Source organism: Ciconia boyciana, chromosome 3 (genome assembly GCF_034638445.1).
Source record: "Ciconia boyciana chromosome 3, ASM3463844v1, whole genome shotgun sequence".
NCBI lineage: Eukaryota > Metazoa > Chordata > Aves > Ciconiiformes > Ciconiidae > Ciconia > Ciconia boyciana.
Window position 1 is genome coordinate 31,124,446 of NC_132936.1, and position 17,435 is coordinate 31,141,880.

Below are 17,435 nucleotides of genomic sequence, written 5' to 3' on the forward strand. Positions count from 1 at the left end.
TCAAATTGATAAGTCAGATTTCAGCTTTTCTCCTCAATTGTTATGTCAGAGATAAATAGTACTTGGATTTACATTCTTTCTAGGAGATAAACAGGTAACATTAGAATTATGAATTCTGATGATTATTTGCAGAATTAATTTCATAATCACTGGGGAGTAAAAAAAGGTGAGAAGCCTGCTCAAAAACTGAAACTTGGGCAGCAGCCATACATGTGGCCCAACCACCTTCAAGGACACAGCTTCATTTGACTGTCCATGCAACTGCTCTATGGGCAAGACTCAACCAATAGAAGCATAAGCTCCTCTCTCTTTGTGTAACATCAGCAGTTTTTAGAGCTCCTTTCATACTTTAACTGCAGCATTTGTTGCCTCCCAGTTACCCCCTGGTCCCATGCAAAGACTCATGGTGTATCATGACATGGCTGGGTGGAGTGTGTGTGTCTGTGGCTGTGCTGATGGCCTCTGAGATAATCAGAGATGGTTTTCCTCCTGACATCAGACGATATAGCCCAGGAGGTGGAGAAGGGCATCTAAGTGGAGGGGATCTTCATTACCCCTAGATCCCAAGAAGACTTCATCATATGCGTGATCCTCATTTCCATGTAGCCCTTCCCCAGTTCTGCGCATCTTTCTCCCTTGTCTGTCCTTGGGAGTTTGGCCTCCCCTGTTAGTCCTTTCCCACTGAGCTGCAATGACCAAGACCCCTGCCATGTTCTTTACCTTCACATTCAAGCAGTCATCTAAATACTGATGGTCGCACACATATCAAGGGGGAGGATGGAGAGGTCTTTTGTTATTCCATATCACAGAACCCTCTACAAGGTACAATACTCCCCTAGGAATATGTTGCACTTTCTCTTCAGGGCACAGTCAGAAGACTATCCTTCACTCAAGGAAGGAAAGACACTGGCCCCTTAAATATCAGAAGAAGGTCCCAGCCACATCATTCCCTGTGATCCACAGCACCCACCTCCTTCTATGGCACTGCTGAATGAGTCTGCTTGGTGACAGAAACACTTGAAACTCAGTAGGCAGCCTGCCAAAGCTGCCAAGGGTAGCAGGCAGAGATCTTGGAGGATGGGAAGGGGAGGATGACAGATTCATTATTGGTAGCAGACAGGGTTCTTGGAGGATGAGGAGAATGGGGAGGCCTCATGTAATATGAATTCATAAGATGACTGTGCTTCCTCCCGTGCTGATCCCTGCTGGTCAGTCCTCTGGGGACATCCACGAGGAGGGCTGAAGCCTCCTCTCTGGGGCAGAGTGGGAAGAGTGTATTGCAGACCCAGCTGTAGAGCAGAGTACAATTAAGCAGCGTCTACTGTCTCCTTGGACTCCTCCATGGAACAGTGGGTGCTGCTGGAGTGCTCTTCTCTTTCCCTACCATTCCCTGTTTTTCCATTTTTGCCTTTGATCCTTGCACTTCCTCCCTTTATTTCAGTTGTCATTCCCTGTAATGATTAATTTATCCCAATGTTCTATTACTTTAACTTTCCTTTTCCATGGAAGGCTAAGGTTTTGAGTCTTTGTTAGGTCTGGGTGCCAGTCCAACACTAAAGAAAAATCAATAAAGACCACAGCAATTGGAATTCATGGAGAAATGAACATGACCAATGCTTGTGGTCCAATCTCCTCATGCTCCCTCAGCACCTCAGCTGTCTTAAGGATGTTACAGGATACTTTCATTGTTCATAAATTTGACTAAACCTTTTTTGAGCCCATTGGTATTGCCTCCCTCTATAAACTTAAGTGGCAAGAATTTTCATCAAACTTCTCCGCATTCTTCTTGAGATATGAAAAAACAAAAAGCAATAATCAAGATATGACTGCATCAAGGTTTTAATTGTGACAGAATGTGCACTCCATCCTGTTCTCAATGCCATTCTTGATGAAGCCCAACAATTTCTTGGCTTTTCTGGCTGCCACAGAATGCCAAGACAATGATTCCAGAAAATTTTAAAAAATAGCTCAAGGGTCACTAAATTGGTTAAGGGACTGAAGCATCTTTCATATGAGAGAAGGCTGAGAGAGCTGGGACTGTTCAGCCTGAAAAAGAGAAGGCTCAGGAGGAATCTTATCAGTGTGTAGAAATACACAAGATGGGCAAGAATGAAGAAGAGGGAGCCAATCTCTTATCAGTAATCCCTGCTGATAGAACAAGAGGCAATGGGCACAGACAGACACATGAAATTCCATCTGAACACAATAAAACACTTTCTTATTATGATGGTGGTCTAACACTGGGGCAGGTTGCCCAGAAATGTTGTGAAGTCCCCATCTGTGGACATATTCAAAACCTAACTGGGCATGGTCCTGGGCAACATTCTATAGCTGACCCTGCTTGAGCAGGGGGTTTGAACTGCATGATCTCAAGAGATCTGTTCCAACCTCAACATTTCTGTGATACTTCCACTTCTTTCCTGAGTTGTATCTGAAATTTCAGCTTAATTTGGAGCTGTTGTAAATAATTTTGGTCTAGAATTATTATCTTTTACTTATCTGCACTGAAGCTCATCAGTCATTTTTTCTGCTTACTTTTTTGCAGTCCTCCTGGGGTTCTTCATTTTTGGCATGCCAGATGGCTACCTGAAAGAGCATGATTTTATCTGCACACTTGGAGATACCACTGTTCATTCCCTTCTCCAGATCATTGTTGAAGATGCTGAATAAAATAGGTCACGGTGTTAGTCTTCAGCTAATACATGACTGACTTCTCTCTATCCTGAAACAAAGAACATTAACTCCTACCCTTTGCTTCCTGTTCTTTAACTGGCTTTTAATCCTTTCCTCCAGTTCCACATAACTTTGTTGTTGTTTGGGTTTTTTGTTTGTTTTTTTTAAAATGTTTGAGTGGAATAGCAAGTTCAGATGTATTATGTCCACTGGATTCCCTTTTTCCATGTGTTTAATGATAAACTTGCAGAATTTCAGCAGACAAGTGAAGCAGCATTTCCTTTTACAGAAGCCATGCTGACTGTAATAACATCCATGTCTGTTGTGTGCTCGATGGTCTAATTTTTTTTCACAGAACTATTGAAATTGATATTTTTGATACTACACCAACACTTTAAGGCTCTGATATTAAATTAGTTTGTTTGAATTATTTCCAGACCTTTGCCCTATGGCCAACCCTAAACCAATTACTCCCCCAGACAAGCCAAAGTGTCATAGTTTAACCCTAGCCCGCAACTAAGCGCCACACACAGCCGCTTGCTCACTCCCACCAGATGGGATGGGGAAGAGAATCAGAAGAGTAAAAGTCAGAAAATTCGTGGGTTGAGATAAAGAGAGTTTAGTAAGTAAAGCAAAAGCCGCACATGCAAGCAAAGCAAAGCAAGGAATTCATTCACTACTTCCCATTGGCAGGCAGGTGTTCAGCCATCTCCAGGAAAGCAGGGCTCCATCACGCATAACGGTTACTTGGGAAGACAAATGCCATCACTCCGAACGTACCCCCTCTTCCTTCTTCTTCCCCAGCTTTACATACTGAGCATGATGTCATATAGTGTGGGATATCCCTTTGGTCAGCTGGGGTCAGCTGTCCTGTCTGTGTCCCCTCCCAACTTCTCGTGCACCTGGCAGAGCATGGAAAGCTGAAAAGTCTTTGATTTAGTATAAGCACTACTTAGCAACAACTAAAACATCCCTGTATTATCAACACTGTTTTCAGCACAAATCCAAAACGCAGCCCCATACTAGCTCCTATAAAGAAAATTAACTCTATCCCAGCCAAAACCCGCACATTCTCCACCCCTTATTCCATACCATTTATGTGATGCTCAAGTCTCACACTATCCAATACACTCTCATTACCCACCACCACCCTTCCCATGCTTTGATATCATTGATACAGGGAATTATATCATTGATAAGGGAATGACACAGATAATTGTCATTATGTGCCAAAACCAGCATGCAAAGTTTCTTACTTTTTCTTTTTCTTTCCCTGCTCTACTTTCCTTCGCTACTCAGTAACAACTCAAACTCTCCTGTGTTTTCTTTCTAATCTGTATTACTGACCCCTTTCATATCATTACACCTATCTTTTACCAGTCTTCCAAGTTATCCTCCATATCTTGTAAATCAGCACTGAACATGGATTTTCATCTCCTTCCTGATCTGTTACTCCATATTTAATTTCGTACTAGTCTTCACTTACTGGAAACTTACCTTTAGACATGTGGCATGACACAAATCTGCTCTTCCCCTAGTTTTGCAGGCCTGTAATGATCCATTTCCCAGTGACTCCTGCTGCCAACAGTACCAGCTGTAAGCTTATTCATGATCAACAGTCATTTTAGGCCTGGCAGAGAGGGAGGAAGTTGCTGGATCCGCAGATAAACCCAACCCTTCTGCTCCACACCTGTACTCTGGAACTGATGTGTACATGGTTCTGATGTCTCTAACGAGGATAGGCTAATATAAGAAAACTTGTATTTGAGGGAAAATTACATCTCATCTCTCATTATTGCCATTTTAATTTTACCTCCCTTGAGGCAGAGGGGATTACAGAAATTCAGTAAAAAATACCTTTTGTAATTCTGCATATAAAGGTTTTGGGGGATTTTTCTGTATAATGTGATTTACAGCTGGGAAACTCAAAATGAAAATTTAAACCTATAATCCTAAAAATGCTTTTAGCTAAAAATGTATTTTAGGCTAATATGGAGAAGTTTGTCTGACTTTGCACAGAGCATACACATTCTTATAAAGTGAAAAAGTGAATTCATCATTATAATAGATACTTAGAATGAAAATTTTTTTTTAAGTTTATATTTCCTTTTCCAAGATTTTAATCTTTAAAAAATGAACTAGTAAGTATTCATACTTCTATAAAATTATAAATTCAACTATGAACTATTTCAGCTACAGTTGCAGTAATGGCAGAATATTGCAATACTTGTATGCAGACACTTGAACAAAAAACATGAAAATGCAATGTATGGAGAGGGTTTTTTAACAAAAAATGTTAATCATCATGTCTACATTGCAATGTAGAAAAGGTGTCAATGAAAGCTTATTTCCTTTTAAAATTCTAGGTATTTTAAATATAGAATTTAGAAATAGAGAAAGCATGACAACAACATTCTTGTTTTCATTAATACACTTAGAAGTATTACCTAAGTTTAGATATCTATGACACGAGAAAATACATGTGAGGTAAATATCTAGAAACTTCTTATAATTATGGGTAAGATCTAGGTTAAGACCAATTGCTCTGAGGAAATTGCTCTGAGGAAACACAACTTTTAGCCTGTAGAGGAATGCCACAGGGAAGTTCATCTCTCAGGTTAAGACATGTAAATTTACATAATTATGTGGTTACATGGTTAAGTAGATCTATGCATGCATGCATGTGGTCTTTATGTTCCCACTATTTTCAATTGTGAAGTAGCTAATACCAATCAGTGGAGCCTGGAGAGTGATTCAGCTAACTCTAAACATCGGGCACTTGGTTGATTAAATCTCTTGGCCCCATTTTGTGTTGAGTAGTTATTCATTGAATGCAATAGGTACTCGGACACTTAGCTCTTATACCTACATGTAAACACTTAAATTTAAGAATTTTGACTGCCATGGACATTCATACACTAGAGTTTCAGTCACTTTACTCTCTAATATCTTTTACAGATTATTTCTAATTCCATGTTCAATGCTATCTATGACTATAAAATATTTTTTCTCACTACCTTTTGCAAGGCCATGTGCAGGCGTTATTTTGTTTTCCTTGAAGAACTGTAAAAAGAAAAATTTAAAAAATAATAGAAATTACAGTAATAGAAAGCAATTTAAGAATTACTAGTGAACATCTCTAGTGAAGGACAGGAATCCAAAACGTGAAGACTTTCTGTCTGTAAGGAGATCAGAAAGATTCAGTCTGATTTGAAGCCTGATAATACCTTGTTATATTCTATCATCTCATTTCTGCACAGGATGGTAATGTAGTAAGAAAACAAAGGGAGCTGATGTGTTAGAATAAAGAATTGTATTACTTAATATAGTGGAAGTTCTGTAACCTCACAACAAAGTCATTCATTTAAAGTGTATAGTGTGATTGCTTTAGTGATTTAATTTAATTAAGATTTAGTGAGAATTACATTGCTTCTCCAACTACTAAAAAAACCCACAATCACTTATTTAAAAATAGATAGATTTAATTTAAAAGAAGTAATCAAAAAAAGTTATTCAGTTAGAAATTCATTGTGGAGTATGATATTAAAAATCTTGTAGGGAAAAAAAACCTTCCCTGAAGAAGAATATGTCAGAAAATGATTCATTTTCGAGGGGAAAAAAAAAAAAAAGAAAGATACCAGGAATTTACTTTATCCTGAACCAAACTGTAACATCAGTTATTATAAATAACATGGGTGGTGATATATCTGCCTTCATAAAAAAATATCTTCTACAGGCTCATATGTTCTATGGACACTAATGTATCGCCTAAGTATGGTTGGATCTCGGCTTTTAATGAAGTTTGAGACAGTAATAAAAAATAACTTTACTATTTTTTTGCTTTAAAATAAAGTAGCTATTAAATAAGTTATTATCTTTTTTATTTTCTAGGAAGCATTTTATTTTTAAAAATCTAGAAAATAAAGTTTCAAATCATGATGGCAGGGTAAAAATCTTTTTACAAGCCCAGATAATTAAATACAAACTGAAAGTGATAAATAAACTTTTTCATCCAAATTTTTAAGATGACACTGCTGCCAATATTGAAAAACAATGGGCTTTTGCAAAATTGAAAAAACAAGAAAAAAAAACATTTCCTGAATTGAGTCATCTTTTAGTATTCTGCCCTGCATTTCATCAGCCAAACTGTTCACTTCATCGCAGCTCAAGCATACGTCCCCAAAGCATCTTATAAACAATACACTTAAAATATATATATAGCACCCACTAATGTTTGCACATTGCCATATATTTCCAAGTTATTTTACAGCTTATAGTCTTACTTCTCTTATAATAGGGCAATTTTGACTTTTTACGGTAGAACTAAGTATTGTTATTCATCTAATGGTCAGTAATCTTCCCCAATGTTTTAAATAATTTTTTACAATTCATTTTGTTAAACACTTACTAGTTGACATATTGTATTAGAGTGGCAGTGAAATGTACAATTTACTCTCCATGGTCTTGATTTACATTTAACCTTGGGAAAGGTCACGGAATTTGCCTTGACATAACGTTAATAATAATGAAACTTGAGTGCAAGTTAGCTATCACCTTTAAAAGGATCATTGAGCTGCTCAGCATTTGAAGCTACTCTATTTAGTAATTAACAGTAAACTACAAGAAGCATACATGTCTGGTGTTGTCCCAGAGTAATTATACCTATCTATTGTAAAGTGCTATCAGAGATATATTCAATCATTATATTGATTGACTATACTTAACGTTGAGTTGATATACTCAACGAATATGAAAATTATTTATAAATCAATGATGTTTTTCTATTAATAAAGGCAAAAACCCCCTGTGTGATGCAGGAAAATTATCAAAACTCATAGAAAGACCACTGAAGTGTGTAATGAAATCATACCAGGAGAGTATATTTAAGAGAACTTAAATCTACTAGGTCAGAGAAACTAATTCATGTCATTTGGTGTAGTTCTGACAAGTCTTTGTTGTGTATATTTCTTTATTACTAGCTAAGATAGATTGATCTCTGTCATGTTTGTAAGAGTAAATTATAGTTATTTGTACTAGAGTTATCTAGCAGTCAAGTGACAATTACCTAAACTGCTTTAGCCTCAGAAGACGTGAAAAGTCCTGTCACATATTCTCATCACCTAACTTAAGGGCATTTACCTTAACTCTCAAACCAGAATATTCCTTCATTGCTGAAGTAGTCTCTTCAGGGCCTTGGTTCCCTGAATCACTTTCTGGAAACACAAGCCTCTAGAAAACATAGTTTTAACTAAGATACCCTAATCAAACATGTTGTGAATAAAATGTTGTGAACTCACTGAATCAGAATTTAAAACAATTACTAAAGAAGCATGTATAGTAGCTGGATCAGAGAACAGGGAGATGGGCTTTGCATTTTTATTTTCACATCTGAGCCTTATGTGACTGACAGATATTGTGGTCTCTGGCATAGAATAGGTCTGTAGTCTGGAGAAGAGCCAAGTCTCTTAATCATCAGATCAGTTTCACCTGTCTTTAAGTTGCTTCACTTGGATACACAGAAAGTGAGGACAAGTACTGACTGTGGACCACGGTGAAAGTACAGTGGAACAAAGTGTCTACCGAATGGTAGTTTATGACAGAGGTTAAATGTAACAGAGGACGCTGAGGAAGACTAAAACTCTAACTTTGAAATTTCTACTTTAAATTGTTTTAGAAGTAGGTTTAAAATAAGCTGTAGAAAGAGCAAATTAAAAAAATCATCTGGAATTATCTTATGGAAAGTATTTTATAATAAAAAACAAATATTTTTGTGATACTTTAATCATGGGAGAGATGCAAACTCTTATTCCGGACATGCCATCACAGATTTTACAGTACTTTGGAAACAAGCATGAAATATACATAAAATTATGCAATTAAAAAAATCATCATAACTTCATTAAAACTCCAAATACAACATGCATTTTCTTCCTTAACACTAAAAGAACTACGTCCATTTTGGTGTCATTCATAAAAATGGCCAAAAAGCTTGACCATACTTTCTTCATTCTAGTGACATCGAGCAGTGATCAGGGGATATTTCACAGGATGTTTTTACAACTAAGAATCATAATCCCCATAATCTACAGCTTTCTCTGAGTATACTGTCATCCTTGACAAACTGTTTTATTAAACCATAGTCAGTCAGTTAAAAAAAACAAAACAGAAAAAAACCCAACAAAACAAATCACAAATGTGATTAAAATAGCCTGCAAAAACATAATCTCTAATTGCCCTCTTCTTTTCCCCATTCCCGCGTCCCTGTTGCTATCATCCCTGTCCCCTAGAGAAACACTAAAAAACAAATTCCATAGCAGGAATATCTCCTCAGGCTGACCTTTGTGCTGGCCTGACAGTGCAAGGGCTCAAGACTTGTCTGGTTTTTTTCAACCCCTGTGCTTGGGCCCAGTCACTGCTGCCTCCCCTGCTCCAGCTTCAGCTCTGGGAATGGCTCCTCTGGGGAGGGGGTGACCCCATCCCCACCTCAGTCACTGCCTGACAAACCATAGCCCTTCGTGGGGAGCAGCTGGCGACCACAGCCAGGCTGCAGGTGGCAGCCAGGGAGAAGGAAGCAGATAATAATATGAAAACATGTAAAAGTAGGCTGAGATGGACCCTTGACTGACAGTGGAGAAACTTCCAGCATGAATGTCAGACTCCTCCTGATGAAGACCTCAGGATGATGATTATTTGCTCCAAGTCTTGCCCCCTCTTCTTGAGGGAGACTGATGTATTGCTCTTGGGACCAAGAGGAGCACTGGAAAGCTGAGCATAATACCAAAGTAAAAAATAGATAGTAGGAAGGTGTTTCTGTATAATATTTTTAGGGGTATTATTAATAAAGCTTTGGGTATTAATTTGGACTATGAGTGTTAGTATTAGACATATTGAACTATTAGGCTGTTAAAACACTCTAATTGTACAAACAATAAATTCTTCTCTCCATATATATATAGATATATAGTGAAATCCTTTTACAATTATGACCTTTTCCAAAGTACTCTGGCTGTAATTCACTGATTAAGCGAACAGACCATTTTAAACTAAAGCACCTGGATGATGGAAGCTCTAGCAAAGTGGCTCCAAGCAAAACCACCTCATTCTTATAGTATCTCCTGTTGTACAAGTGAGGAGGGAACTCATTATGGCCTGTAAAGAGGCTAATTGGACCATTGGGGAAGGCAGAAAATGTAGGTCTCCCTTACAGGAATATGTGAAAAAAACCAATAATCTCAAGTGCTCTACAGAGGGTTGTTTTTTAATCACTTCTCTTACCTCCCATCTTCCCACCTAAGGAGTAAAAAGCCCCCCAGATTCAACAAAATATATTCAAATGGAAAACTACTGCTCCTAATCCACCAAACACTGTCTAGGGTAAGCACATTAAGCATTACCATTACAGAGGTAGTTAAGATATTTTTATTTCCTGTAGGTTGTGAATGAGTCACATTAATTTTCTGTGCATCTTCAGAACAGGACCACAACATCCATCAGAATTTCTGAGACATCCTCTTTGTTAGGGGATGTATAACAGGCACCTCCTCTGGTGGACTCTGGGGCCTGAGGAGCCTCCTTCCCAGCTGCTGGAGCCCAGCCCAGTGCACCCAGAAACCTGGGACTCCCTCTGTCCTAGGCCAATGGATGCAGCTGTTGCTTCTCTGTTTGCAGGCTCAACCAGTAAGCAAAGATGAACATGTATGCCAGAGACGCACACACGCAGAGGACACTAGCACAGCCAGCTACATAGACTGCCCACAGACAGGGCGCTGCCTTTAACAACACCCACATATAACACTACCAGAACTCACATAAAACATACGTACAAACAGCCAAATCCCAGTCGTCCTCTCTGACTGATCAGGATTGAAGCTTGCTAGTGAAAACACACAGCCCCTTACACTCTAGTTCAAAAGACAGACACATTCGTGGACCTCTTGAATAGTAGTGTGGGACCTCAACTCATCTAATATTGATGCCCAGATCCCGGGCCTCCTACTCGTCAGATAGTCCAGCTTGAAGTCTGCTAATGAATTACACATGCACATGCATGCACGCCCATGCATGTGTGCACATGCTCACACACATCAGATGAGGGGAAAATGTAAACATTCTGGTCTTCCCAGTAGCTTGTGCCCAGGCACACAGGCCTTATTACTCTTGATCCCCTCTCCACTTGCTGATGCTGGGACTCTCACCTTCTCCAGTTGGCACCACGCATGAGAGCCACCATCACCCAAGGTCTGATGCCAGTCGCTGGCATTAAATTCACTCACTGCAGACACACACCCCTACAATCTGTGGTCTCCTTTCAGATGCTGATGCTGAGACCCTCATTCACTCCAGCTGCTGGCACCACAGACATTAGGACGACTATCACCAGTGGTCTAACTCCAATTGCAGACTCCAAATTCAGCCACTTTCATGTCTCCAGTTTCTGGCATCTAGACCTTACAGCACTCACAGATGGGGTGAGACTGAGATTACATGGAAAGAGAGTTAAGAAAGGATTTAATAAGAAGAAAGGATAGACTACAGTGATTTGGTGCTGGGCTCAGAGAAGTGTACTGACCCGTGACTGCTGACAGACTACCAACCTATTTTATACCTCTTTCGTCTCTATACCCACCCTGTCCTTGTGTCGCCCAGATCCCCTTCCTCTGAACACTCCTTAATAAGTTTAAGGGTGCAAATTCTGGTATGAAATGGAATATTCAGTCATAAGAACAATGGCATGCCTCACGTTAGCTGTTTGTTATTAAGTTATGTTAAAAATGTTCTTTCAGGAAAGAGTGAAGAGAGTTTTGAGAGGTCAGTGAAAGAACTAAAATAATAAAAAATAAAAATACATAACTGACATGAACATATACATTGCTAGTCCAATAGGGCCATTTTATCATTGTGAACATAACAACTTGAAAAAAGCATCCTTTACTTTATTTATTTTGAATAAATACTTGTAAATAATAATTCCAATTATAAATACAAAATAATTTTATTATAATTTATTTACATCTAATCAATTTACAGTGACAAGAATATTTCATACTTTCATTCAGATCATATGAACTAGTTACTTTAGTTACTTCTTCTCATTTAGAAAAAAGGTATGTCAAAGTTTATCAAATCTTAAAGAATCATTTTCACAGTCTTGGTATTGCTTGTGTTTTCTGTGCATACATTCAATAGCAAAACAGGAATGTTTTGAATTTGCTGCCAGCTTCACACATTTAGAATAGCATTAGAGATACAAGATTCATAATTACACAGCTCATCTTGTCTGAGAACACAATACAGCCACCATGGAATAACAATAGAAAATTGACCATTTTCATAGAAAAATGTCTGTTTTCACATGGGTTGGGTTTTTTTAGGTAGCTATTCTTGAAATTACCTTAGTACTAGCAAACACTTTTACACAGGATCACAGGAAGAAATGTAGACTTAAAACAACCACATTTGGTCAGAAAACAATTGCAAAATTATACTGTATGTTAGTCAATCAGTCCTGTTGCAAGGTATGCTGATGTATTACATACTTTCCTGTTACAGCAGGACCTGAGACAATTTATATCAGAGCAGGAAAAAAGAGGTAAATTCCTGAAAGTCTTCCTTCTCCTCCTGTGATACTTACTATGCTTAGAAACAAGAAAGGATTCTTGATTTTCTTTTAGTTAACTGGAGAAAAATAAAGAAGCTAATTCACGCTCCTAGTTTCCTTTTCTCCTTCGCAATCCTTACCAGCTACCTGGAGAGTAGATTGCAATGATTGCTGTCATCCAGCAGAGTCGAATGTATTGAACTGTTTTCATGTCATTATGGGTTTGGGTTCACTGTATCTGGAAGGGTGTTCCTCCTCTCTGCTCCACTCCTTTCCCTCATTAAGTCAAAATTGCAAGGATACAAAATATTTTTGTGGGGAAAATTTCATAAGCAATGTGCCCATACAATTTGGGTGAAAGGGACAAAAGTATGTTCTAAAGAGATATAGACCATGCATGAAGGAAAAGCTAGTTCTAGAAAACTTTACTGATGCACGTTCCTCCTTTGAAAAAAAAGTGGGTTTTTTTCCAGTTTTCTCAGAATGACACTGACCATGATGCCCTCTACAATGAAGGAAAGGGAGGAAAAGGAGAGTAATATAAAACAGATTTACTAGGAATTTAGAATTAGGCATGTTTATCCCATTTTTAAAAATATAGTTCTACACAGACTTAACTAAAATGTCAACAAGATTGTTCAGTCTTTCACTATGAAAATAAAGATTGGCTCTTGGATCCTCTTACTCCCTTATGCCTTTTTTTTTTTTCTTCTTTGTTTTGTTTTTCTTTTAACTCTGCATCTCAATGTAATGACTTAGTTATATCCTGTAATTGTCAGGGATAACTGATGCTTCCAAGAAAGAGACATTTTTAAAAGTTTTACTGTCCTTGGATATTCAAGTGCTAGCTTTATACTTAGCTCATTCTTAAAGAATGTTCAGAGTATTGCTACTTCTCTTATACCAACACAGTAAATCTCTGCTGTGAAGTACAAGAATAAATAGTGTTTTAAGTTTGGCTGCTATCCTGACCCCAAGAAAAAGTGTTTACAATAAGATGGCTTTAGATACATTTTCTGATTCAAGCTTTTCTCATGAAAGCATCTTATATGTCCAATAGATCATAAGTAAACCAATTAACTTCTGAGAGTTGGGGTTTTTTTAAATCAAGACACACCACTAAATCATGAGATTATTGACTCTTTAAATTATTTCCATCTTATTTTTCTAGCACATCTATTAAGATGATGCTGAAATTATGAATACAGGTATCATGATCATTCTAAATCATCCAGCAAGATCTTCTGATCCTGTTATTGCAAACTCTGTATTTGAGAACCAGTCAGTTAGTGATTATGAGTCTTCCTTTGTCAAACTGCCAATAGGAGAAAGGTACTCATGAATGGGATCCAATTATGAAAAGCCTCTATCATTTATATGGTTTTACTTTAATATATGATTATTTTAGAATAGTCACATGGAAGTCTGATTTCTTTATTTTACAAAACCTATTTTTAAAAAAATCTGAGGAAGTTGCAAACTGTGCAACAATCATCTAAAATAACTGTTTCAGTAAAGCAAAAGTTCACACCATTATTAAAAAATAGGAAACCATTATTATAAGACAGGAAACAAAGCTTTTTCTTACCTGTAAAACCCTTTTCACATTCACAAAGAAAAGTGTTTGGAGTAACATTGCTGCAGTTACCATTGAAACACGTATGTGGCTGGCACTGTCCAACTATTTCTGTACAATTTTTACCTATTTAAAAGGGATAAGAGGAACATTGAACTTCAGTAAATATTTATATTTTTTCCTGAAATGTCAAATTTATATGTAAAATAAAATGTTATATTTAATAGATAGGTGGATGGATAGATATGCATTTGTGTTTATCTTGGTCGCTAGTTTTCACCAAAATTACTGAAGCTCTAAAGCAAAGCAGAAAGATATTCAGCTGCTGTAATAAGAGCTACTGTGCTCAACCTCATCTGCCATATAGTTACAAATTCACATACAGCTTAAAATGCAGAAATGCTATTAGTACTGTAGTATTTGTTTCTTTTTGACACGAATCTAGCTTACATTTTCTTCCAGCGTTGAGAACAAAAGATGTTCTCATGTGGAGTCCAATTTGACCGAATTTTTCTTAAATATGCAGCTTTCCAGAAATTACAATTCCAATTATAAGTTGTTTATGCAATTACAGCATATGAGTCTAAATACCGTATAATTATGCTTGCCACTTGAATTGTTGCTATGACATTAGTCACCCTTCAGCAACTTTTCAAATTTCTAATAGACTTTATATTATGGGAGGGACTTTTTTCCTCCCTTAGTCTTGTGTAGCCAAGTCCATAATATATGATGGTTTCGTCTCCTAGTTCTTCTTGTTTACATACAGCTTATTTACTGGACCAGTATTGCTAGTGCAAAATTATGGCATTAGCAAACACTGTCCCATATAGGCTAACAAAATATTTTAAGCATTGCTTGTTGATAATATTAAGCATGATGATTGTTTTTAACAGAATCGCTTGTGAATCTCTCCATTAATTTGAATTAAAGTAGTACCAGACACTTTTTGATATTATTATTTTCAAAGCACTTTATACAGCCCCCAGAAATCATAAAAGAAATAGAAAACATACTGCATACCATCAATGTTTTCCACTATTTTACTAAACTTTGAGTAATTATAAAAATATTTTTCTCATAACATGGACTTATTCATATCTGCATAATCTTCTGTTTGCAAATGCATTAGTAGCCAAATTATTATGCAGTTTGAAAACCAATTGAAAATAAATTACAGCAAACTTTATGCCACATAAACTTAATTTCTGTGTCTATGAACCTCACTTGTTCCTGACTCATCAGCTGCGTTTCATAGCATAGCATTGCTATTGTGAGAACCCAGAAGTGCAGTCCATCAAAGGAACATTGCTAGAATTCTGCTCCACAAGTACAGAAAGAGCTACAACAATCATTTTTGTGATGTGAATTAATATTTCTGGTACTTTCTAAAGGATTCCCGAACTCCATTGGTTTGAATGCAGGAACAATATACATATAATTTCATTCATCACCTTTTCTTCCTCCATGAAATGGAGACAATGGTTAGGTAAGAATGTATCTAATCATGCTGTACTCTCTGGTAGTCCAATCCCAAACCCAGATTTAGTTTCTCCAATGGGTTTTGGGTAAGTACTGCAATATTTCCTAGATAAAATTAGGTGGGTTTTTTTCATTTGTGAAATACTTAATTTGGTGATAACAGTATGTTTAGCAAATGCCTTTTGAAAGGAACTATACAGTGCAAAACAATCTGGAAAAAAAGAGTATGTATTTTGTTTTTCTTGCTCTTCCAATTAAATGTTTCACTTTTCAATTAAAAACAAATTTTGATTTAAAAATTTCTCTAGTGTAATTTAAAAGGTCTTTAAAATGAAAAGGGAGGTTTTGTCACAGGTTGAATGATATGTTCATTTCAACAAAACTGTTTACTGTTTGTCAGCAGTTTGGTTAACTATTTTTTGGGGAGCTTACTCCAAAAGATTTATGTTATTTGGTGTAAGAACTTGAACTGCTGAACAAACAAACAAAAAACCCCAGTTACTTCTGTAAGTTCACAAGTACTTATCTATGTCTCAGGCTTAAGTAGGAAAGAATCATGATAAGAATTTATTCAGTTTTTCCCACAATGCACACATGAATGTAAGCAAGTACAAACCGTCTTCAGATGACTACAGAGTCTCCTATAAGTGACTACATGTAAAAGAGATTCAGTGCAGGTGTGGTAGTGGTAATGGACAATCAAATTATACAAAAACCTTGCTAATGATGTTGTCACTGTTTTATTATCCACTAAGAAAAATGTATTATCTATGTAATGTTTATTCCTCGAGGGGAAAAGAAATACCTGAAAATTGTGGAGGACACGTGCATTCGTAAGAATCTCCAGAAAGTTCTGATTTCTCAGTGCAGGAAGCATTGTTGTGGCAGGGTTTAGTGGAGCACACATCAAACTTCTGGCAGAATCTTCCAGAATACTGTGAGAAACAATGGCAATTATATGCTTTTTCCCAAACATGGCTTAGACATTTTCCATGCCCAGAGCATAATGGTGCATTTGGAGACTGTTGGCAAAACTGCTGCTTCACGGTTACGTTCAGACGAAGGCCCATGCTGCACAACAGCGGGCCTCTCTTATGAAGCTCTGCAAAGTAATGAGTTCCAACACCAAGCCAGTTAGTGTCAACTTGGTGCAGTCCTCTTATCTGGCAAACAAAAATCAACTGCTCTTGAAGAAAACTAGCTTTAGGGCAGTTAATAAATTCTTCCTTGGAGACATTTACCAAATTCATTCCGTAGGACTGAAAGGATGGCTCAGAGGAGATGAAGAGACTATCGCCTAATTGAAGCTGTAAGGGGCATATCTGAGGGATAATGAGATTTTGTTCTTCTGAGATTTCCCCAGCAATAGTTTTATTCATATTCCAGCATTCGGTGTAAAAGTCTGAGCAGACATTTTCCTTTGGTGTCCACTTTATTACACTAGGTTTTGGTTCCACTCTCCATTCAGCAGTCATTTGCCTCTCACATATTACCTGCCCATTTACAATGCATAGTTGAAGAAAGCATGCTAACATGCAAACTGCTGATTTTGTAGTCATTGTTTCACCTGGCAAGTGGGAGGTGTCTTTCACACCTGCTTCATTACTGAGGATAGCTTCAGAACTTGCTCCTTAAGGTTCATCTGTATTTTCCATGGCAGCCTAGGGATTCAAACAGAGATAAATATTTCTGTTTTCACATGAAATACAGTTGAATATTAAAGCATCACTACAAAAATAGGAAATATACAACAAAGCAAGGTCTACATCTAACTACACTGATGTGAAACTGGAATAAGTCTAATTAACTGATCAGAACTACACCACTGTAACTAAAGTCAGATTTTTCCTGTTTCTATTATTGCTAAAGATATGATTTTCATTTAGTAAATTTCATTGTACTTGTGTATGGGAGAGAAGGAGCTTAAAGGCATACTTTCCATATTCCCTCCCTCTGTCAACAAAAACTAATGATAATCAAGTTAAGATAGGACATCTGTGGCAAAACTAAGAAGTAAACCAGAACATCTAAGGTCTAGTCATGAGCTTTAATCAGAGATGTTTTCCTGATAATAATTTATCATTAATTTATGATAAAAGTAGATAT

General features: G+C 37.2%; 1 protein-coding gene across 1 annotated transcript in view; it reads right to left on the reverse strand.

Moving 5' to 3' along the window:
- Window positions 1-16,984, reverse strand: part of EYS (eyes shut homolog) — a 944,771-nt gene extending 927,787 nt beyond the window's left edge. The window contains 2 exon segments of the mRNA XM_072855247.1: window positions 13,860-13,973; window positions 16,135-16,984. Coding sequence (XP_072711348.1) covers window positions 13,860-13,973; window positions 16,135-16,984 — 964 coding nt within the window.
- Between the last annotated feature and the right edge of the window lie 451 nt (window positions 16,985-17,435).